We start from the raw sequence: 23,373 nt of genomic DNA on the forward strand, positions 1-23,373 counted from the left end.
ACAAGTGGTGTTCCCCAGGGCTCGGTACCGAGGCCAGCTTGCTTAACGTTTTTTATCAGTGATCTGGTTGAGGGGATTGAGTGCTCCCCCAGGACGTTTGCAGATCTGCTTGAGGGCAGGAAGGCCCTGCAGAGCCACCTGGATAGGCAGGGTCAGTGGGCCAAGTCCAGTCGCGTGGCTTTAGCAAGGCTAAATGGCACGTGCTGCACCTGGGTCACAACAGCCCCAAGCAGCGGTATAGGCCTGGGGAAGAGTGGCTGGAAAGTTGTCCCACAGAAAAGAACTTGGGGCTGCTGGCCAACAGCCGGCTCAGCTTGAGCCAGCAGCGTGCTCAGGTGGCCAAGAAGGCCAGTGGCATACGGGCCTGCATCAGAAATGGTGTGGCCAGCAGGGTGAGGGGCATGACCGTCCCTCTGTACTTGGCACTCGTGAGACCACGCCTCAAGTGCTGTGTTCAGTTTTGGGACCGTCGCTACAAGAAGGACATCGAGTTGCTCAAGCATGCGCAGAGAAGAGCAATGAAGCTGGTGAAGGGATTAAAAACAAATACAAGGAGTGGCTGAGGAAACTGGGGCTGTTCAGTCTGGAGAAAAGTATGAGAGGGAACCTCTATAGGTACCTCAAAAGAGGTTGCAGCAAGGAGGCTGTCGGTCTCTTTTCTCAGGTGACAAGTGATAGGACATGAAGAAATAGTCTCAAGTTACACCAGGGGAGGTTTAGATTGGGTATTGGGAAGAATTTTTTCATGGAGAGAGCGGTCAAGCACTGGAACGGGCTGCCCAGGGAGGTGGTGGAGCTGCCATCTGTGGAGGTCTTTAAGAGACGTCTCGATGTGGCGCTTAAGGATGTTGTTTAGAGGTGGACTTGATAGTTAGGTGAATGGTTGGACCTGATGATCCTAAGGGTCTTTCCAACCTGAATGATTCAAGGATTTCTCTGAAATATCTCTAGCTGAAATTAGCAGTAAAATCCTCCCGTAGGAAAACAACAGGAAGTATTTTTCTTATATCACTCGATATTGCTTCTAAGTTTTCTAGCTTGTCAGAAAGTGTAAGCGTGACAACAGTGGTGTCTTGTCGTGTCTCTTGGAGGACTGGCTAAATCAGTGTGTATCAGCACTTCTAAGCAGCGGCTATGCAGGAATTTAAGCTCAGATGTAGAGAAAAGCAGCAGTGGAGGTTTTCATATGCAGTACAAGTTCTTGCTAAGCTTCCTTGAATGTGGTTAAAGTCGCTTATTCCATAGTTGTATTTCCTTCACAGAAGCACTTCTGCTGCTGCACCACATCCTGCTTTTTAGTTGCATTGCTCAAAATAAGCGTGCTGGTTTGTGAGGCAGGGTGGCAAAACTACTGACTCCACTGATGATGAAATTGAGGAACATGATGTGGTGGTGGTGGTGGCAAAAGCAGATGGAAACTGGCTAGGTGTGGTGTCTTTAGCGCTTTTAAAAAGGAAGCTGGAACAATTGCGTTTTTTTCTATCTTCACAATAAAAATAAGTCATTAGATGCCAAGAAGGGAGAAATGGGAGTAGCTTGCAATGACTTCACAACGCTGGGAATACAGCTCTTCCATTCCCATCTGTAGCATGCAGGGTTAGGAGTTAGCGGTGCTGCTACCACTAGAGTGGTAGCAGATGATGTGCTGGAAATATGTCTGCCTCATGATCATCATCAAAACATGAGTTTGCCTTAAACAGCTATTTTTAGTCCATTGATGACCTTCGAAGGCCTGGAGACAACGAACAGCAGTAGCTCTGTCCATGGGCCATGATACAAGAGGATACTGCTGACATGGTAGGTCTGCTATCTCAGTGCTTGATACATACGTAATGGCAGAAGAATTTGTTCATTGTATGCTAGAATAGTAACCCACAATGCAACAGAAACTTAGAAATTCCTTGGTTTGGACATACAGTATGCCTGTAAAAAATCATATAACTTTTATGCCAAGTAAACTATGTCCAGTAAATTCTGTGGAACTAAACCCAGACTTTCTCAAAAACATCAGGTTATAATTTCGAAAAGAACATGTGCTAAGGAGGAAAAACCCCTGAAACTCCAGAGCAGACTACTGGGGAAAAAAACATGAAACGTGGCTCTTTTTTGTTACCTGCAGCCAAAAGACTTGAAAGTAAAGCCAGCAGGTAACTGTTCGGCAGAACTCAAGGCGCAGAGCACTGCTGCTCCTCACGCCGGATGCGCACAAGAGGCCCTTTATCTGATGCGAGGTGTGAAGTCAGGGGCGGTGGCAGCAGAAGCAGAGCCTGCTGCTTGTTGCAGTGCCCCTGAGCTCCGGCGTTAGCTGGCACCTGGAGCACAGCTCGGCTGTTGTTGCAGTTGACACTTGCATACATTATGTTCTGTGCAGATCGTTTATTGGGATGGATTATTAAAGGATTTGCTGCTTTAAGAACTTGAAAAAAAAGGCATATAATGGAAACCAGGATGTGCCCTACCTTTCAGCAGATCTTTCTAATAAGCCAGGTGTCATGAAATGTCAAAAAGCTGAAGGCGTAAAGAAATCTTGCTGATTTTAAAAAATTTGTTCTTTGCTTTGTATTAGAAGCTTTGTGTAGTGGGTACTTCTCTCCCTGCTCCCTATGCACTGTGCACGCGTGCTTGGAGGTGCAATTTGACACATACAAACTGCAGAGCGAGCCTTCATTTTAGTCTTTTAACACGTTTTGCAAAGATAAAATGATCACCTTAACGCAATGTGGTGGTTTCTTTGGTGCTATCGCTGCCCTAAACTGACACAGTCTGAGGGCCTTGTTTGTGCCTCTTTGAGCCTTACGTTTCAACACCTGTTTGCATTTGGCCTTGGAGCAAAGCCCCGAAGTGAGATCCCAACTCATCGCTCCCTGTGGAGCAGAGGCATCCCAGGCAGTCCCTGGTTTGCCATGCGGAGCTGTGACCCCTGTGCAACCCGGGGGGCCGTGGCTGACACAAGCCCTGTGCGTGCGAGGTGCACGAGGAGCGCTCCCAGGGACACCGCTTCCCAGCGCACGCCAGTGACTCAAAGGGTGAGCTATTTTTCTCTATTGCTGGGGCAGTGGCTGCTCTTTATGCTCTCGTAGCATCACGGGAGGATTTCCTCCGATTCAGATACAAGTATTTCCTCCAGCGTGCATCCCCAAATAATTCTTTCAATATTACTGGATCTCTTCGGTGATTTTTTCTTTTCATTTTCTTGAGGCCTCAGGCTGTGTTACACTGCATCTTCCAGGGACTCTCAGAGCATCAGTTCTTCTTTTTCTCTGCATGGGTCCACTTGGGTTCCACAGTTCTCTGTCCCTTGGGTTTTTTTGGAAGACTTGGACAATAGGTGCCCATCCAGTGATGTACTTTCATACTGCACAAAGTTTCTAAGCTAGCACTCATGCCAAAAAGCAATTGGGTTTTGTCTTAGCATGTACAAAAGAAGATTTCCTTCCTTTTCCGGAGTCTCAGAGATGTTTCATGTTGCGGAGCGTGCCATCAAGCAGCAATCGAAAAGCAGGCTGTGTATGCAAGCATACAGCAGATGAAAAACCTGGTATGCAAGAGACAGTGTCCACCTCTTGTTTTGAGAAGTAGGATTTCTAGTGACAAAGATGGCTTTCTTTGAGAGTCACTTCAACATTAAATATGACTGCTTGTAAGTATTTTTAGTTGGTGTCCAAATCACAAACAGATTTAGGCAGACACAGTTCTTAATGTGAAGGAGTGTTGGCTTTGACCAGGTGGGTATTCAGGGTGCTGTTTCTGCTAGGGGGGGACTTGTTGCAGAAGCTTGAACCAGAAAATTTACTTAGGACTTTGGCTATAGGCCATATAAACTATATGCAGTTTATATATATGTGTGTGTGTGTGTGTATAAATTTTTATATATATATATATAAATGTGTATATATATAGTTTTTATATATATATATATATAATATATTGCTGTCGATCCTGTTTAGCAGTCTTTGGAACCTTTTAAATGAATGGGGGGAAAAAAAAGAAAATGTATTTTCATGTAGGGAAAAGTGCCATTCAGAGGAAAATACGGAGGAGGAGACGGGCTGTTTTGGTAACTGAGCCATTTTCCCCTGTGACTTCTCCCTCTGTAGCAGGAAGGTCTGGTTTTGCATATGTAGTAGCAAGTAATCTGAGAGCCCTTGATTAACGAAGCTGCGGACATTGACGTTCAGAGAGGAAGTTAGTAAAGAAAAGGTGGGATTTACTTTGCTTTCCTTTCATAAAAGGGGCTTTGAATGAAACTGCACTGTCTGTGAGATGCTCCTAAATGGTTTCCAAGGAGAAAGAGGAAAAAAAAAAAACCCTTGGATTTTCTTGTACCATGGTACTTAGCGCTTGCAAATCTTAGTTTATTATAGCATTGTCAGCCTGACCTTCTTGTAAAATGCTGCGGATTTACATCACGCTTGGTTTTGATTCTTGCACCTTCAGGTGTTGGTATGGGCCAGATGGACTAAAACATTCTTAACAGGAAGGCGTGCCGACCATGTCAGCTTCAGGGCAGGCTACCTTATGAGCTTGATGCTGCGAGTTTCCTCTTATTCAGTCCATGTTTGCATCATTCTCTCCTAAAGATTTTTTTTTGAGTTGAGGAGCTGTATGATGAGTGTCTTGTAATTTATCTTACTAGATTTGGGCTTGACGATCTGAACTTCAATCTGTATTTGTAACAGCTATTAAGCCTTCCATTTTCACATATAGAATTAAGAACAAATTTGAGCTAACAATAGTGAAAATACCGTGTTAATACTATATTCACCTATATCCAAAAAATAATTATTCCCTCTCAGTTATCTTCAAGAGCCTTTAAGCTGGAGGGTCATCATCTCCCATTAAGTGTATTTGTATACCTTTTGCAAATACCTTTCTATTTACAGTACTATTTTAAAAAATAAATAAAGATTGTGTGTGTTCATGGTAGCAAGTTGGATTTGTATCCAAAGCTGTCCTGTGCACTTCTACTTCATCTAATAAATGTGAGATACCTGAATGCAAATCATCGTTACATTAAATGCTGGAGGCAGATGGGAAATGCAATCTACTTTATATGTACTGAGGGATAGGCACATGTATTGGGGTAGACGCGTTGGAGCACCTCTTGCATACTTGTTTTTGTGGGTTTTGGAGGCGGGTCTGTCAATATTCTGATAGTGTTTGTGAAGGTGAGGCAAAACTGTGCAGCTTTCGTTCTCTACGTAAGGGCAGAGAAGGTGTTTGGAAGTCCTGTGGGGCTACTGTGCCTTCTCGCCATACCTTATAAATCCTTTTTTTCTTAACCTATTCTTAGAATTATAGGGCTACCTTAGGTTAAGGTAGTCCTGGTTATTTTTTCTTATCAGGGCATCCTACAAAACCCAGTGGGGCATCCTTAATAGGATTACAAAGTAGGTGGAAACATTTTAAAACTGTTCCTGTTCGAAAGCAAAGACTGTATTTTAAAGTAGGCTGTCTTCAAGTTTGTAGACAGAAATGGGAACCACAGACCTTGATAACTTTGAGAAAGCCCGTTCATTTTATATGACTCTTTTGGGTTCCACAGGGAATTTAAAATCCCAAGGCTCTTTTGATTTTCCCCAGTACGACTTAATCCACTCCACTTTTGCACTGGAGTAAGAACAGACATGAGGCCATTGATGGAAGCCTTTTAATCTAAATGAAAAGAATTAAAGTAGTCTTTGTTTTTAGTGCAGTTGTCGGGTTGATTTCTCGTGGAAACCTCCGTACCACAGTGTTTGATATGTGGGAAACTTTGACAATGCCTCTTCCTGTATGTGGAGGGGAGGGTGGGGGTGGGCAGCCGGCAATAAAGCAGCCGGGCTGTAGAAATGTCAGAACTTCGCTTTGACATTTAAAGAAGAGTTTCCATTTTCTGATTTGTCCTAGTGAGACTTCTCTTGATATTGAGCTTCTTAAAGAGCAGAGAAAAAAAATCGTTACTAGAGCTGTGAGACTTTGTTTCTGTATCACGAATTCAGTTGGAGATTTTTTGGGGAAATTTACAGCAGCAAATTCCTTTAAAAAGTGTGCTGTTGATGGAGATAGTCTGAAATACTGCCTGTCCCATATGGACACTTGGCCTTTGAGCATTGTTTTAGGAGCTGGAGGGGGAGAAGAAGGTGGGAGGTTATATATTGAAAATGTGCAGAAACTTTTCTCTTTCCATTCAATGTAAGAAACTTCAGTCTACTGAATGCCTTTTTAATAATGAAGCAAAGTTAATTTACAATTTTAAAAATAATAACCACTAGCATAAAGCTCCAGGGATGTGTGATCTGCACATTCCAGCTGTCAAGAAGTTATATATTTACCTCTGTAGTGGCTGAATTAATTTAAGCAGTTGCATTAAATTGTTTTATATATTTCTTAAGAATTTTCTTGAAAAGTTAATTACTTCTTTCTTAAAATAATTCGGTTTTTGTTTAAGAAAGGCACTGTGCATTTTGCATAATTATTAGCTGTATGCATTCATATGCACTTATTCAGAGCCGTAGTCAAAGGAAATGAATAACTTATTTGGTAAACAGAAAGGGGGAATTGTTTTAACTCCATGTGTGTGAAGCCACGCAGAATTGCAATTCTGTTAAAATGCACAAAAAGTCATGATTTTAAGTACCTTTAAAATTAGGTAAAATGTTGATTAAATAATGTGATTAATGTGTTTTTAACAAACTTCCTCTGGTTACGCTGTTTTTAAGGATTTTAGAACAAGATCTGTTCTGTATAAATGGTTTTATATTTGAGGGAACGAAAACTTATTTCCATTTCAGCTGAAATTAATTTCTTAACTTTTTATATAAGTCACTGAAATCAATTGAAATGTTTTCCCAAACAATATTTTACTAACTCATTCAGAGATTACTGTTACTATTAAAGATTTAAATGAGCTTTTGCTCTAGGTATTTATACCAGGAGTTCTGCTAGCTTATTTGGCTTCCTTACATTTTTCAGCCTCAAACATATTTTGCTTGAACATAAATATACGTCGTCTTAATAGATTGTGTAATACTACATTTTTCAGCTCTGGAGTGCCTAATTTCAATTTGAATTATAATGGGTTTACTTTCAAGAAGAAAAACATTAAAAAAAAATCAGATTAAAATGAAAATATTTTCATGAAAAAGTAGTACTCTGCTCATGTTTTCTGTGCCGGTTTCTGTGCTGAACTTTGAACCATAAAGCAAGTAGTACTGTTTAAAGCCTTTTATTCTAAAAGAGTACACAAATTGAAATGTATTAAAAGATGTATGAAAAAATTTACAAGTAAGCTTAGGATTTTTTAATTCAGAGAATTATGAACAATATAAAGAAATTTCAGTTATTGAATTATTTGCAACACCAATGGGAGATCCTTTTTAAATTATAATTTTTCCCCATAAATGTATTTTAAATTGTCATTCATGCTTAAAATCTGAGTTTTGCATGAGAGTTGTGGTAGAATGGGTAAGATTTAAGGCAGTAGTTGAAGACATCATCATTTTTCCTCCTCTTTTCGTACTTTCCTTTTCATGCGTTAGTCGATTTGCTATTGAATAGCAATGTTGAAATGAAGCATCTTTCTGAAAGGCGTTGTCACCGAGCCTAAATTGGGAAGTTGGGCAATAGCTCTAATCACATGAAATCACTGAGTCACCCGGCCCTGCAAACCACAAGGCTCAAGTCCCAAGACCAGGACTGGTGACAGCGGGGAACCAAAGAAGATTTCGGTGTTTGGCCGATGCATCAACGTTGGGGGGGTTGCATTGATCTCACTACAGTCAGGCCAGTTAATGAGCAGATTTTGACAGAGCCTTGCGTAATGCGTTGATTTGGGGTACTAACCTGATTACAAAAGTCTATTTGGGTGACGGAGCCTGGCACAGGCTGCCCAGAGAGGCTGTGGGGTCTCCTCCTTGGAGGCCTTCCAAAGCCGCCTGGAGATGGGCCTGGGCAGCCTGCGCTGGGTGGCCCTGCTGGGGCAGGGCTTGGGCCTGGTGGCCTCCAGAGGGCCCTGACAGCCTCAGCCATCCTGTGACTGGTACAGGGTATCTGAAGGACACTGTCCATTTAGTAGAAATCTAGTGACTTAAAGAGGAAGTAATTTCCAAGAACTCTGTTGTTTTGAGGCACTTCTGTTGTTGCAGCATTTTTAAGAGTTTAAAGTTTACTTGCTTGGGGGACTGGGGAGGCAACTGGAAAAAAATAAATCCATCTTTAATTGTTCTTGATATTTTAATAATAAATTTTTGGCGGTTTCTTAAGTAATCATACGTAGCATATTTAGTAACATGGTCTCTTTCAATGACTTCTCGATCGAGAAATTCTGGTTGGGAACCTGTTTAGCATTGCCTTGATGATTTCTCAAAGCAATACAGTTTTTTTCTATTACAGCTTTTTTTATTAAAGGTCCTTTTTTTTCCTTTTTTTTCTGTATTGCAAAATTGATAAGTTGATTTGATATATAGTAAGCTACAGAATATATTTTTATCTGTGTTTTATGTATTAAAATCAGAGAACGTTTTAGAAAGAATAGGTTGTAAGAATTTAGATGACACTAGTTTCACTTGCCAAATATTTTTCAGAAATGGGCTTTGGGAATTGTTTGACTTGATACACATAAGATGGGAGGAATGGACAAGTCAGTATCTGCAGTATCAAACAGCCTTCAAATTCCTTTGGAAAAGAAATGCAACTGTATTTGGTCTATTTAAAATTAAGCTAGATGAAAGCTGTAGTAAAACTTAGGGAGCAGTCTCGGGGAGGAGGGATGCTGGGCAATTTGACTACAAATACCTTCAGTGTGTAGTGGATGTTGTTCTTCAAGAGAACTCAATAAAATAAATGGAAGTATTGATAAGCCAGTGGAGATGCATTACGCAGCCACATCAGTGAATCTGTTCTTTTCACCTCTGGGGATGAGGAAAAGCAGTTAAAATGCAGAACGTAGCAACTCATCAGTTTCAGGCAAAGACGCCAGCTTGCAGGAGCACGAAAAGCCTTAGCAAATAAGTCTTACTGAAATGGAGCAAATATATCTGCGTTGTAAATGGGCGTTTGTCTGGCAAAGACGGTGAGTAATGTAAACCACAATTAGCAAATGGAATATAAGTTTTCAGAAAGGGTTTTGTTTTTTTTTTGCCACTGGTATACAAGCGTTGTATGTACATTTGGTAAAGTAGGATACAATTTTAAGCCAGTTGAACTTTTCTATCCTAAGCAGCAGTTCTCAGAACAACGTGTAGCTAAGCAGCCTTGCTTTAGTGCCTTCACTGGAGGCAGGAGGAGGAAAGAGAAACCCTCTTTTTGGTTTCAAAGCTGGACTGCTCAGGTAAGGAGCATCTCTGCTTACTGTCTTTCAGTCAGCAAAGCTTTGGGCAGGTTGTGTGGCCAGGGGCAGCAGATTAGGGCTGGGGAATTGACAGTGCCACAGCGTTGGGTCTGAGGGGTGATCAGGAGGAAATTCCCCTTTTGTGAAGTTCAGGATAGGGCCGCAGGACCCCCGGGTGCTGCGGCAGGGACAAGCCAGTAGTGAAAGGGTGCAAAGCTGGGCTTTCCCAGTGGGGCCAGGGAGACAGAAAGCAAATTCATAGGAAGGAGGTCTTCCTCCGTGCTGCCGCTCAGAAAACAGTCTGCTCTGTAAAGCTGTGACTGAGAGAGGAAAGGAAGAGGGTAGGTGAGGTGGGAGGCACGCGTCTGGGTCTCCCTAGTAGTGTTGGGGCCAGATGGCTTGGTTCTCTGTTGAGAGAAGAAAGATTTGCAGTGGATCCCTTCTATGGATGGGAACATTATCTAGAAACGGTGCTAGCTGGTTTTGTTTTTGTTTTTTTATCTCGGCAATATGTCCACCTAAACATTAAACCTACTCACAGTACTTGGCAACTTGTTTGTAAGAAACAAAAGTGAACTAGTTTAGCATGGGGCAACTGTAAATTACGAACAGTGTTATTTCCTATTAGGCACCGTACCATGAAAGAGGCTCTCTGCTGTGCTCCCGCTCGTTTTCCCCTCATGTGAAAGCTAATCCATCGGTCTGGATTTCTATTCACAATTATTAGTTGTGTTACAAGAGGATTATCATTTCAGGTGAACTGCAAGCAGTGAGTTGGACTGTGAAAATACCGTTGTGTTTTTAATGCGAACATATCTGCTAGGGCAACAAAGACAGTAAGAAGGCCAAAATGATGGCTGCAGCCACAAGATTACTTGGCTCTTTCAGGTATGACTCCTGAAGTGCCCAAATGTTCAATTTTCCATGAAATTTCTTACATGGGCTTCGTTCAGTTTGGAGACAGGAATAGGGGTACCCTTATAAATAGCAGTAAATGAAGATTTGCTGTTGATTCTTCCAGAGATTACTCACATAGAGCATAGTTTTTTAACGGAGTTGTGATTTTTGTTACGGATATATGTGAAATTTATAATGGCCCTAACTTCGTTCTTGCTTGGCCATCCTACTGACTCGTATTTTTAGTCTTGCTTCCCAAGGAAGCGAGGCTTGCACTAAGTCATGCTGTCACAGTCAGCTGTCATTGTCCATCCATCTGCCTACCCTCGATAACTCAGCCAATTTCAAGCAAACCTGACAGACTGGTGGAGGCAAAGGAACAACTTCTGTGCAGCTCAGCGGCTGGGAGGGTCGCTGATGGTGTCCCCCCCTTGACACCAGCAAGCCCAGCTCGTGGCTCCACCAGGGGAGCCCGAGCGAGCCGGGCACGGCGCGTGGCCAGCCGGTAAAACCCCAAGTGGGGAGATGGAGCCAGCTTTGGAGGCAGTTTGGAGGCTGCAGCAGGGGGCCGCAGGTGTGAGCAGGATGCGGGGAAGCAAAGGCAGCTGTCTGGTAAGGGGGCTGTGGCTGAGAGACGGGGCAGGCGGCGGGGAATGGTGCGGCAGGCGGCGCGAGGAGAAAAACAGCAACAGATTTCCTTCGCTCTGCTCACAGAACAACCTGTTTCCTCTTCTGCCATGGACGCGGCTACGGATGTTACAACCTCGCATTAAAAATAGCAGCAGATAACGCCGCGTGCGCCCTCCTCTGTGCTTGGCTGCGGATGGGGCTCGGGATGGTTCCTTACCTTAACCAGCCTGGTTGGAAACCAAGGCTTTGGTGCACCTCACTGCTATTGCAGAACGCGTGTTGTTAGCCTTAAAAAGCTTGGCTACGTTAAACGTTACAGCTCAAACTGAAAAACTCCAACTCTTTGCCCTAACTGATAATGAAAACCAGCAAAATTTCTGTTTTTTTTTTCTTTCCTATGTGGTCACGGTTTGTTTTGAATGGGGAGGATGGAAAAGCATGCTTAAAATGTCAGGCACGGCACTGGAAAGTTTGTGGAAAAAGTTGCAGCTTATGAAACTCCAAGAAAGTGCATGGATGATAACCTTTTCCTAAAAGTTTAGTCATCTTTATCAGACTTCAGGTTGTTGATTTATAATTTTTGTCATTTTTTTTTCCAACTGTTTGTTGACTTTTTGTTTGTTTGTTTTCTGTAGATACTTCTGCTCGTGGCATTCTCTTATCACACCGCATCCCTGTATTTCATAGTTATCTCTGTGCTTTGATTTTGAAGTAGTCATATTCTGGCCAGCTACTCCATCATCTGCTCTTTTTTTTTCACTTTATTAGTTCTCCTGCTATAACCCAAGGCGTGGTGCTGCACATCTCCCTTACAAACTTCATCAAAGCCTAAGCTTTTAGTTGGAAAGGTTCAATGTTAGCACAGGGCTTTATGCGGATTGGATCTGTTGAGATGCAGTTTCTTGTTTTGCATGAAGTTGTAACGAGGATTTCCTAACTAAGCGCCCCTCAAGTTGTGTTTGTTTATATTACCCCAACTTAATGCCCCGTAGTTCTGCTATTATACCTCCTTGCCTTTTGGTTGAAAATGCTCTCTAAACTGATGAAAATTTTCACTCTTGGCAGAAATCTGCCCCTGGCCAATTTCCGATTAGAGCTCGCTTGGAATAAAAGCTCTGTTTTCCTGCGATTGTCTCCCCCAGTACAATAAGTGGGTCGCTGTCATTTTGCCCGAAAGGGCAGCCATCGGCTCTCAGCTCCAATTATCTGCTCAGAATTACATTAGGATGTAAGCAGGCTCCAACAGGAAGCAAGGAACTGTTTGGGAAGGTCAGGAAACACTTCAGGATCATCGTAATTTTCTGCCGTCTTCTGAGATGTTAAGGCTGTGAGTTAACATGGTTAGCACTTGTAGTAAGCATTAAGTTTGTGGTCACGTCTCCACTGTTTGTGTGTGTTGTTTGGCTAAACCTGTGAAATATGCCAGATAGTTTCAATTGCACTAAACAAGACAATAAAAATAGTTTTGCAGAATTTATTTATTACATGCCAGCCCCAAAGTGGTCTGGCAGCTGGACTTGGATCTCCCTAGGTCCCTTCCAAATGAGCTATTCTGTTCTGTAAATGTGTACATGTATATATAGAAATATAAAATGCACACGCTTTTCAGCAGTGGCACAGCCCGATTTAACTAGTCCTGAATTGCTAAAATGAAATTGCATGCATCTCTTTCTAATAAGACTATTTAAAGAAACAAAAAGTTCTGTCCTTTTCATTCAGTCTTCCATAATCAGTTTGTATTCATCATGTCTCAAGTGACTGTGTCTTCTCCCGGCAAGGATCTAGAAGCACGAAGAAAAGTACAAAAGCCCTGATTTCTATGTTGATTTTTTGCATTCTGTCCAAGGCATGACATTTTGGGTGTTGCTTGGTTTGTGATATAGTGAGATTTCATCTTTTGTATTTATCTTCTCAACTTTTAGAGCTGGATTTCAGAATAGAAGGCTACTTACTCACTTTATCTTTCTGTTTATATATAAGCTGTTAAGCAGTCCTTGCTGCAAAAGTTTGATAGTGAATTGTGTAGCACTCCTTCCATATGTAAACTTACATTAGCATGGCCCCTAAAGAAAAGTTATGCATTTAATGATACTGGTGTTTATTCTATATGCTGTATTTCATGCTGTAATTGAAGCCGTGACAGTTACAGGAGAACTTACACATTGTAGGGGGAGCGTACTCAAATAGTCACCTTGTGAGATTTGCACTTCTACCATACGTGGCTAGGCTTTGGAGAAAGAGGTGCAGAATTCATAAGTGGGCTTGCTGTTGGAAATGGTTGCGGCTGTAGCTGCCTGGGGACTGAACCAAAGAATGAAGAAAGCAGAATGTAATCTGTAGAGAAACGAAAGTTTTATCACTCGTTTATTTTTGCAGAGGGTTTTTATTTTCCTGTTTTGCTTGAGCCAATTAAAGTTATCACTAAAATGAAAAGGCATGATCAGTTGACTGGGTTTTTAGATATAACACCAAGCTATGCAAAGCTTCCAGTGATTCATAATGAATAAAGTATGTGTTTTTAAGTGTGTGTTAAGACTCTGGTACTGTTGGGAAGGGAAGAAAGCAATTTTAATGCCAATTGCACCATACCTAATGGTGTGTAAGCTAGATGTTAAAGATTATCTCTCAAACGTGTTGACATTTCCTGACTGTCTGCAGAGTTAGAAATGAGCTCTCCGATAACGAGATGAAATTTGGAGTGACGCAAGAGCCGTCTGCAGCATGGGGAGGACGTTGAGTGACCGCTTTACGCTTCTGTCTTTATTTAACAGGCTTGGGAAAAACAAAAAGGAAGACGAGCGCGCGAGACGCCTCGCCTACTCCCAGCACAGATGCGGAGTACCCGTCCAACGGCAGCAGCGGGGACCGCATCTACGACCTCAACATTCCTGCCTATGTCAAGTTCGCCTACGTGGCAGAGAGAGAGGATGAACTGTCCCTCGTCAAGGGGTCCCGGGTCATCGTCATGGAGAAGTGCAGCGATGGCTGGTGGAGAGGGAGCTACAACGGACAGATCGGCTGGTTTCCTTCGAACTATGTGGTAGAGGAAGTTGAGGAGGCCACTGCAGATTCACCGAGCTTCCTGAGCTTGAGGAAAGGCGCTTCCATGAGTAACGGCCAGGGCACCAAAGTACTCCACGTTGTTCAGACACTGTATCCATTCAGCTCCGTCACAGAAGAAGAGCTCAATTTTGAAAAAGGGGAAACAATGGAAGTCATTGAAAAGCCAGAAAACGACCCAGAATGGTGGAAATGTAAAAATTCCAGAGGGCAAATTGGTCTTGTTCCTAAAAACTATGTAGTAATCGTTAGCGATGGTCCTACCATTAACACTTCCCATCCACCTCAGATAAGCTACACGGGACCATCTTCCACCGGACGATTTGCTGGAAGAGAGTGGTATTATGGGAATGTTACCCGACATCAAGCAGAATGTGCCCTAAACGAGAGGGGAGTGGAAGGAGACTTCCTTGTTAGAGATAGTGAATCCTCGGTAAGTGCTATTCAGCGCCGCGGTCTTTGTAAGACGTGATATTTGGTTTAACAAGTGTGGAAGCTCATAATGACCATATCCTTAAAAAAAAAAAAAATAAGGGCTTTTCATCTGTAAAGAAACAAGCAATGCTTCAGTGGTACAAACTGATACATGTACAGAGTGTGAGAATCAGTCTCTCAGAAATTCAGTGACATTTACACTGAAATTTAACAACTACGGACTGCATTATCCAGGGCTTCTTAATTAGCAGACAAGTAACTAGATATTTAAAGCTTCCATCTGACTTTTCCTGTATTCCTCATATGCAGTCCTCAAATTTACGGCACTCCCAAGGAAAAAAAAATCTTGCAAATTGCAAATTTAGTCATTAATTTGAATTTAAAGCCAGTTTAAAATGGGATGTTTGCGTTGATCAGTTTTGTTTTGCCTTTAATTAACATAGGTTAATACTGTAGGTTATATAAACTATTGATTAAAAACTTATTTTCATGTGTTTCTGCTCTACTTAGATGATTTAGGTTGTAATAGGATAAAATTATTATTACATCTAACTGTTAAGATTATGATGCACAACAAAAAAGGCCAAGTGAGTAGCTCGTATTACTTGGAAATTGAGCCTTGATGACATCAGAGGGATGTTAAGTAATGCTGATTAGGGATTATTATAATTCCGAAAGTTCAAATTTAAAGTTACCCTGAAAGGCCTTTCATGTATGCTGAAGCCAGGGAAAGCATAGTTAAAGCACTCAAAAAATAATTATCCCTTTGCTGTGATTTTTAAAAGATGACAGATTTTGATAATTCCCAAACACCTTTCTAACACTACAAAAATATATATATGTTGAAGATAAATGGAATCTTAATTTGGGATCAGGGCTTTTCAGCATTCGTTGCTTCAACTGTAGGACCATTATTCCATGAGGACAAATCGTTTCATACGTGCTTCCACCTAAGTGTTTAGCTGCTTGAGGTATAAAAATTCAAAATCAATACAGTTATATCCGCTCAGCCTTTTAATTTGAGGGTACACAACTGCCAAAATACAGTAAGCTACAGACATCTATCTCTATGCTACAGTTGTTTCGGGTTTTCCCCATATTGTAGGTTGCGCTGGTTGGCAGCGTGGATTACAAATAAAAATTAAAGCAGTGTCAACTGCCTTAAACTTAATTTAAAGCGGAGCCATCTTCTTGACTCCGCTTTGTCTTCAGGAGACTGTACTGATCGCATAAATCACTTGTGGTTAGAACTGGTGGTAGTCTTTATCATAATTGCCTGTGAACGGAGGAGAAGCTGCTCCCGTGTGCTGTTCCTAACGTAAGTGATTTCATTAACCAGTCGATAGGACGTGTTGGCATGCCTGTGGTGTGAAATGAAGAACGGGCTCTAAGTAATGGGGAGAATGAAGCTTGAGTTCAAATCTGGAAGTAAAGATCCTTTTAGTTCTCGATATTTTCTGAAGTGTGTTTCACATTTTTCACTTGCTGATTTTGTTCTTAAATTATAATCTCTACTACTCAGAAGAGGTCCCAGGATGAAGTCAAAATCTCAGGTAGTACTAAGGCAGAGACAGGTAGCACACGCTTTATCCCCTCGGAATACGACTTCTTTCCCTACTTTAATAATCTAAAAGGCCGCTTTTTAGTTCAGCAGAATATCTTCTGAATTAACAGAGCCTGTATTTCTAATGTAACGACTGAAATTTGGAATTGGCTGGCTTGTTGGCTCTTGGCGAGAGAGATGAACAGAGGCTTATAGTGACAGTAGAAAAAAAGCATAAAGACAATGAAGTTGTTAATTTTGTAGAATTTTTTAAATCCAAATTAAACATTGCTTTCTGATTTTTGAAAAACATTGGTAGTTCACTATTACTGTTTCCTTATTCCCTGAAATTTTGACATCATATTGATGAAAATAGAAATCTGTAATATTCCAGAAGTTTTTCTGGATAGAGAAAATGGTCTGAGTAACTTTCAGGCATCATTTCTCAATTGATTTTCTCTGCAGCAGACACGTAGCTGTCAGACTACTTTCTTTGAAGCTCTCTTGTTGAGTTCCTATTTCTGCTGTTAGTTAACTGTAAGCACAAAATGAAGACAAATGCAAGTAAATCAGGGAAGACTGGAGAGAAAAACAGGTTAAATGAAAATAAATCAGAGGAGACCCAGAAGGGAAAAAAAAAAAAGTTAGAAAACATGACTTATGAACAGAGGCTGACAGAACTGAGTTTGTTTAGCCAACAAAAGACAAGACTGAGGTAAGGGCATAGAGTTTTCCAAATGTGGCAAGCCACTAGAGGATGATGGTGACCATTAAATTGCTCTGCAGCAGTCCTGACGTCCCTTCAGCCCAGCACCCTGGCTGCCAGGTCCGTCTGTCCAGCAGATGGAGGCCGACTTTCAGATCCGGATGCTGTATTTTGGGTTATCCTGGCTGGTAGTGACCAATGGTCTTGGACAGTTTGAAGATGGATGTGTTACTTAAAATACAGAAATGCACACCCATTTCTTGGTGTGTGTGCTGTGTCACACTGACCATTGCGTTACACCTCGTTTCCTTGCGTTTAGCAGCCTACATCTTGAGTAAACTAATTTCCTTGAAAGGACAAGGCAACCTTTTAATTTAATATGACATCGTAACACTAAACACATTTGTGTTCAAAGCATTTCCAGACTCGTTCTCTTCATTGTTACTGGGGAAATCGTTGCTTTTTGAGGCAAAAGATTCATTCAGACTGCGTAAGTTGTTCCCAGCATCTAACACCTCTGGGAATCCCAGAGAGTTTACTCAGTTCATGTTACAGCAAGGTTTTTTTACACAAAATAAAAAATAATCTGATCTGAAGAACTCATCGTTTTTCTTTTTCCAGTCTTGATCTGGACTTGCAGATCCTGTACGTGGCTTTTTTAAGCAATGAGAGTCTTTGTAGTTAGGCATGAAAATGCCTACTTCCTTGTGATATCACTTGGGAATTTCATTTTTTTTTTTTTAGATTTAAAGAAATATTTTACTATATCCCAAGCTTTTTTCTGCCCTAATCTTTTATGTATATTGTATTATCGTATAATTTCTTAATGTATGTTATTCGTAAAAGTATTGGGGACTGCTAGATTGTTTTCATTTTTCTATAAGTACCAGGAATCGTCTAATAAGCTAATGGATGCACTCGATAGCATCAGGGAAAATCTCGCTGAGAAGGACGGGGCTGAGCAGAGGGAGATTGCTGGCTCTCCCTTTGCTCAATCTTCTGCCAGACCAGCACTTCCCCTTGCATTGTAGTATGAACCCACCTATTAAAGCCAAAGGTACAGGGGATTTTTTCCTTTCTAAAGAGGCCTATAGATAAACCAGAGTCATCCTGGTGTTCTTGTGCCTGATCTTTGATGTGTTTTTTTTTCTGTAGCCTTCCATCAACATAATTACAGAAAGTCTTAGATTTTTTTTGAGTTCTGTGCTCCCTACTAGCTATGACGAGCTCTGTTTGGATAGGTGAGGGTTTATGTTGTTCTGCATTCCCTTGAATGAGCGGGAGACTGTCATTTTTTCCTTTTAAAACTTCACTATATGCAATATTTTACAATATTTCTCTAGATTTGACTTACCAGTTGTTTGTCTCCCAGCCAGATTCCTTTAGCCAAAACTGCTGTCCTCAGTTATGCTCAGATCTAAGGGGTGCTGCTGCACTGGAGAATACCCTGAGATGAACTCCTGGGTAGCTAGCAGTCTGATTATCTTCATTAATTACGAAATACTATTATTAGAATCATAAACCTGTTTGAACCATTTAAGCCCGCAGTTTATGTAACAGGCACAGTTACCTGCTGCTAAGTTTTTTGCCAACTCTGTTACACGGAGGTAATGTCACCTTAGCTTTTGGTGTTGAGACTGAAGCAGAGCACAGAAAATGGCTTTATTTATTCTTCCTGTTGCAGGCTGCTCGGCTGATTTAAGGAAAAAAAAAAAAAGTTTGTCTCTTTTAAGTAGCACTCTTTAACAAATAAGGCAGATTTAATCTCCGCAGAGTCTCTGTAGAGCCACTTTTTACCTGTTCTGAGTTGCAGGCGGTCAGATTTGTGCTTTCACTGCAGCACCTGGCACAAGACGACGTCTGGGCTCACCCTTTTGGGCGGGTGATGGTCGTGCTTTGAAGATCCAGGACTTGGTTTCTGCTGGGGAGAGGAGCAAATCTGGAAGGAAGATCCTGCTGCTGCCGGTGCCCTGAGGCCCAACGGGAGCTGCTGCCAGCACCTGCGGGCCCCTTGCGCTCTGCTGCGGCTGGGCCTGAAATTGTGCTGGGCCCCCGGTGAGGCAAGGCTGCTTCAGAGTGACAGCAGAGTAAAGAGGCGTAGGCCGAGAGCTTGTATGCTTTTTGAGGTGCTAATTTGGTAGCATTCAGGGTGTCCCATGTTATTATCCTGGAGTTTCAATCCTGCAAGTGTCAGGTAGAAGCGATGAAACGTGGCAACTGTTCAAAAACTGCAGCATTTGTCGTGCTCCGTGACGTGCTGTGATTGACAGCTACGGCAGAGAGAAGGAGGAAGCTTAGCTTTAAAACAGGCTCGAGGAAATATCCCAGTGGTTTATTTCAATGGAAAAATGGGAATTTTATTAGAACTGCATTTGAAACCAATGGAGCTGGTTCACGTTTCTTACCTGTGTAACATTTACGTGAGACCGTGGTGGATGTTACATAAAGAAGAAAGGTATTTGTGTATATCTGAATAGGGTGGGAGGGGTAGATAAGCAAAGTCTAAACCCTCCCAGGTTGTTTTTTCCAGCTTGGCCACAGACCTTTGAGCTATAACTTGCCTTTTTTTTTAATGTGTATGTGACTGAATTAGGAGGAGGAGCGAGGAAAACCTGGGCTTGTAACTTGAAGGAGTTGGGGAGCGGGCTCACGGATTAACCTGCAAAATGAGAAAATCTTCCATGGAGGGAAAGGTGGTGCTAGGTGAAACTGGACCAAACAGGAAAGTTAAGGGATGGGAGCAGTAAAAGGCTTTCAGAGGGGAGTATTTTCCCAGCATCGCCACTTAGGAGAAAAGTGTCTTGTTTCATTCTCAAATGGAGATTGTAAAGAGGGTACTTTCTACCACGGTTTGCTTTGTTTTCCCTTGTAAGACCAAAGAAGTAAAATTAAAGGAACATTTTCCTGCCTGATGTCTCCCACGTGCACCAGCAGCCTATTGTTGTCTTAGTCACTAAGCAAGAGTTGAAGTAAAGGATTCTGAAAGAATATCAGAAATTTCACACCTGGACTGAGGAGCTGCAAACACATAACGGCTAATCTTCAACGGTCTGTGGTAGGAATCGATTTAACTTCAGATTTAGGTCTTCCCAATTATGACAGTTCAACAGTATTCCCAGGTTCCCTGCCATGAGGCTGTGCTCTGTAATTCAGTTGCAGAGTCATCAAGAGCCCCATAGATAGCAGGGATTAAAGCTTAACTTCTGATGTGCCTTTATTCAGTGTACGTGAGGCTTTTATTCCTGGAAAAGTTCGTGTGCAAACATCCAAATGGAGCAATTAATTTAAGAGGGAGAAGGGAGAAAAAAATTGGCCAGCAGTTGAAACAAAATAGCTTAAACAGTAAATAAAATAAACAGGCTTGGAGCAAGTCCAAGGAGGACAGCAGGGAACCGATTCAAGCTGCATCGAACCAGCATATTTTGGAACAGCAGTGTTAAAAGCACTGCTTTATCTACAGATTTTTTTTATTTTTTGAGATAATCTTTTTAATCATTTTGCATATTTGTTACAGTGGGAAAGTACCAAAATAAAAGGAAACGCAAGGCCCGGGTGCTTTTGCTGTTTGTTCTCATATCCTGGCGAATTTACTAATTGGAGGCCAAGAAGGGGTTTCGGGGCTTTTGCAACAGCTGTTCAGGCTCTTCCATCTCCTTGCACCGGATGATGACTCTCAAAAGAGTTAGATCAGCCTTTCCGCTATTTTAAAAATTAAATTAGAGGATGAAAAGAGCAACTTTGTAACATATATTCTGGGAAAAAAATCAGCAATAATGATATCTTCTCTTTATGCACGAATCTAATTAGCAGCTCAGAGGCTGGGAAGAATGGACAGCAGTTCAGGAGGACATTCATTCATTAAAGTGTGTAACCAAAATGGCAGGAAATGTGTTTAACATATTGTGCAGGCCACCTCACAAAGATCTAAGCATGGCCAGCGCCTGGGAGAGGGGTCTAGGGGCTGCTCCGGCACCTCTCTGTTCGTCAGCGCTGCCACCTTGCTGGACTAAAGGCTACGATTCTTAGCGAATACAAGGAAGTTGGACAACCCATACTGCTGGCATACTGGAAACAACTGCTTGGTTAGAAAAATTACAACTTTGTGAAGCACAAAGTGGTTATTTCAGTTTTTAACCTTTGTCGTAAAGACTCTTCCTATTTCTAAAAGCAAACAAAACATGGTTTTGGTTCAGGTTATGAACTTTCCATTTGTAAGCTCTTCCATTTAAAATGAGGGCCTTCCAACCCTCATCACCCAGTTTTCATCTGACATACGATCACCGTCAGAAGCACCAGCATCCCAGGGCTTGCTCAGAGCTTTGCTTGTGCACACCTCTGCTTCAGCCCCGGGCAGCAGTGCTGACAGCCGGCTGGTCCCTCGTGGGTCTTGTTCTGCCTGGGTGGGGGTGGGAGCTGGGGAGCTGGCACCTTCCTTCTTTTCTGCCTCTGCATGTGGTGCAGAAAGGGGAAGGGTCTCATCCCTTCTCTTCGTTAAAGTAATCAGTTGTGAAGACTTAAGAAATTTACCGTGCGAAACTACTCTGTTCTGGATAATTTAATTAGTGCTGAAACTTTGTCTTTTGTGGTTGGGGACTTGACGGTGTGGTTTGTGTTTTAATTCTGTAGCTTTATCTTATTAAGAAAAAGGTGTACTCAGTAGGAGAAATTATTTCTCATACATGTGGTGATGAAGATAAAAGGTGTTTTTTTTCTTTTGCAATACAAAGCGAGAACGGCCCTCTAGTGGTCACAGATTTAAAAAAAAAAAAAAAAAGTGATGGGGGGATTTTCTTCACCTCACCCAAGCAATATTGCAATAATTGGTCTCTCCAGGGCACTCTAACTAGCAAAGAAACCAAAATGATGAAAGTTTTTTCTCTTCTCCTCGACATTCTCATGCTTCTAGATTGAGGAACTAAGACAATTTTTGCAATTTATTCGTGTAATTGGCAACTTCAGACTGTGCATCTGGGGAGCTTTCACTTAACTGACTTAACTGTGCATGTTAATAACAATGGCAATTATTTATTGAATAATAGACTATTGGGTTTCTTAAGTAGCTAGAGCACTGAGCTGTGGAGCACAAAGACTAGCATAAATTACACCGTCAGCTCTGTTACACAGTTTGTTCCTGAAACAGCAAAATCCAGCCTTCTTTTTGTTGACTTTCTTGTAATTCTCTGTTTCTTTTCTTTTTGAATTCTTCTCAACAGCCCAGTGACTTCTCGGTATCTCTAAAGGCATCGGGGAAGAACAAACATTTCAAGGTGCAGCTCGTGGACAATGTCTATTGTATTGGGCAGCGTCGCTTTAATACTATGGATGAGTTGGTGGAACACTACAAAAAGGCTCCCATCTTCACCAGTGAACACGGGGAAAAGCTATATCTTGTGAAAGCACTTCAGTGACGTTGAAGATGGACTCGGCCGCCCAGGCCTCTTATAACTTCCAAGCCTTAGGTCCTAAATTCACTTTTATAGAGCAGAGCAATATCTGAAGCAGGCTTAAAGAGTAGGCTCTTTCCAACGTGTTTGCTCTGTTGGTTGTTATTTGTCCTTTTTCGTTTGCCTACTTTTGTGTTTCAGTTCTGTTAATCTCAGATCACCTCCTTTCAGGTCGAGCCGTTCACTAGGTGGCCGTTGCGAGCGCTCACTTCCATGACCGAGTTCTAAACCCCCCTCCTCTGCGTACGTTTACGGAGGTAGCTCGGATGAGAAGGAGGGGGGTTTGCAATTCAAAGCAGTGTTAACCTCTTCCAGCGGCTCACGCAGACAGAACTCTTCGTTAAGAGACATCGGGCACAGCTTGAATGCACTGAGGCTGCAGCTGAGTGAGTGAGATACAGTAGACATGACGGTTGTGGCTGTGAGTTCTGTAGCTATTTTGCTTCCCGTATTACAGAAACTCCTAGCTCCTAGAAGCACTCTTTACACTGTACTCTGCTATTACATTGCCTCTCTGACTCTTCGCAAAGAGTACACTAATTAAAGCATTTTGTAATAGTACTTCCTAAACTACTATGGTAAGATTGTAGTAAAAGAAAACTATCTAGTGTATTTTGGTCTGTAATTGCAACAAAGAGAAATTTTATTTGAAAGTTGATTACTAGAGAAAGAATCATTGAAATGTAAAGACTGAATGTTTTGGTAATCTACAACCAAATGTGCCATCCACATAATGCTTTTTCCTCTTGCCCTTCTGCTTGTTTGAATTAAACAGTTATGTATTTAATTCTCAAAGTAATATGTATCTGTAGCTGATTGTTGACACTAATACAGAAGATTAATAAAAAATGATCTTGGGATGGGTGGGGCGGGCTACCAACACTATATATATATTTGCTTTACAGAAAGAAATCTTCAGGTTTTACAGAGGATGGTGTGATTGGTAGGAAGAGACACACAGAATGTTTATGAAGAAAATGCATTTCTCTCTTTTCTTTACATTTAAACTCCTTTATGGTTTAAATATACAGTCTTTAGATGGCACACTCCTGAGATTGAAGAAGGGGATCTTAGGATCTCCAAATCTTGCATACTCAGTTTTTTGGATATTGTAATAAAAAAGGTATTATGTCACGATGGAGTACTGCATTTATCCTTGGGTGGTAGTCCCGGTGTTCCTTTAGCAAGGTGAAATAGAGTAAATTCTGAGTTTGTTTCTCTTGGAATTTATGTGACATAAAACAAAAAAAAAATTTGCCACCGTAGAGTACAGTTTGATATGAGGCAGCGTCTAACGACCTCCATGGTGATTCTTTCTGTGATAAGTCTGTTCATAGCTTTAATGAAA

The 23,373-nt window shown here is 41.7% G+C and overlaps 1 protein-coding gene across 3 annotated transcripts in view; it reads left to right on the forward strand.

The window, feature by feature from the left end:
• NCK2 (NCK adaptor protein 2) overlaps positions 1-23,159 on the forward strand; it is an 85,247-nt gene extending 62,088 nt beyond the window's left edge. For all 3 annotated transcript variants that reach the window (XM_083819371.1, XM_083819370.1, XM_083819372.1), the window contains 2 exons: positions 13,609-14,330; positions 21,795-23,159. In XM_083819371.1, coding sequence (XP_083675497.1) covers positions 13,609-14,330; positions 21,795-21,989 — 917 coding nt within the window. In that variant the 3' untranslated portion in view covers positions 21,990-23,159. The remainder of the gene's footprint in view (positions 1-13,608; positions 14,331-21,794) is intronic.
• The last annotated feature ends 214 nt before the right edge of the window (positions 23,160-23,373 follow it).

This window comes from Anser anser (assembly GCF_964211835.1).
Source record: "Anser anser genome assembly, chromosome: 1".
Taxonomy (NCBI): Eukaryota; Metazoa; Chordata; class Aves; order Anseriformes; family Anatidae; genus Anser; species Anser anser.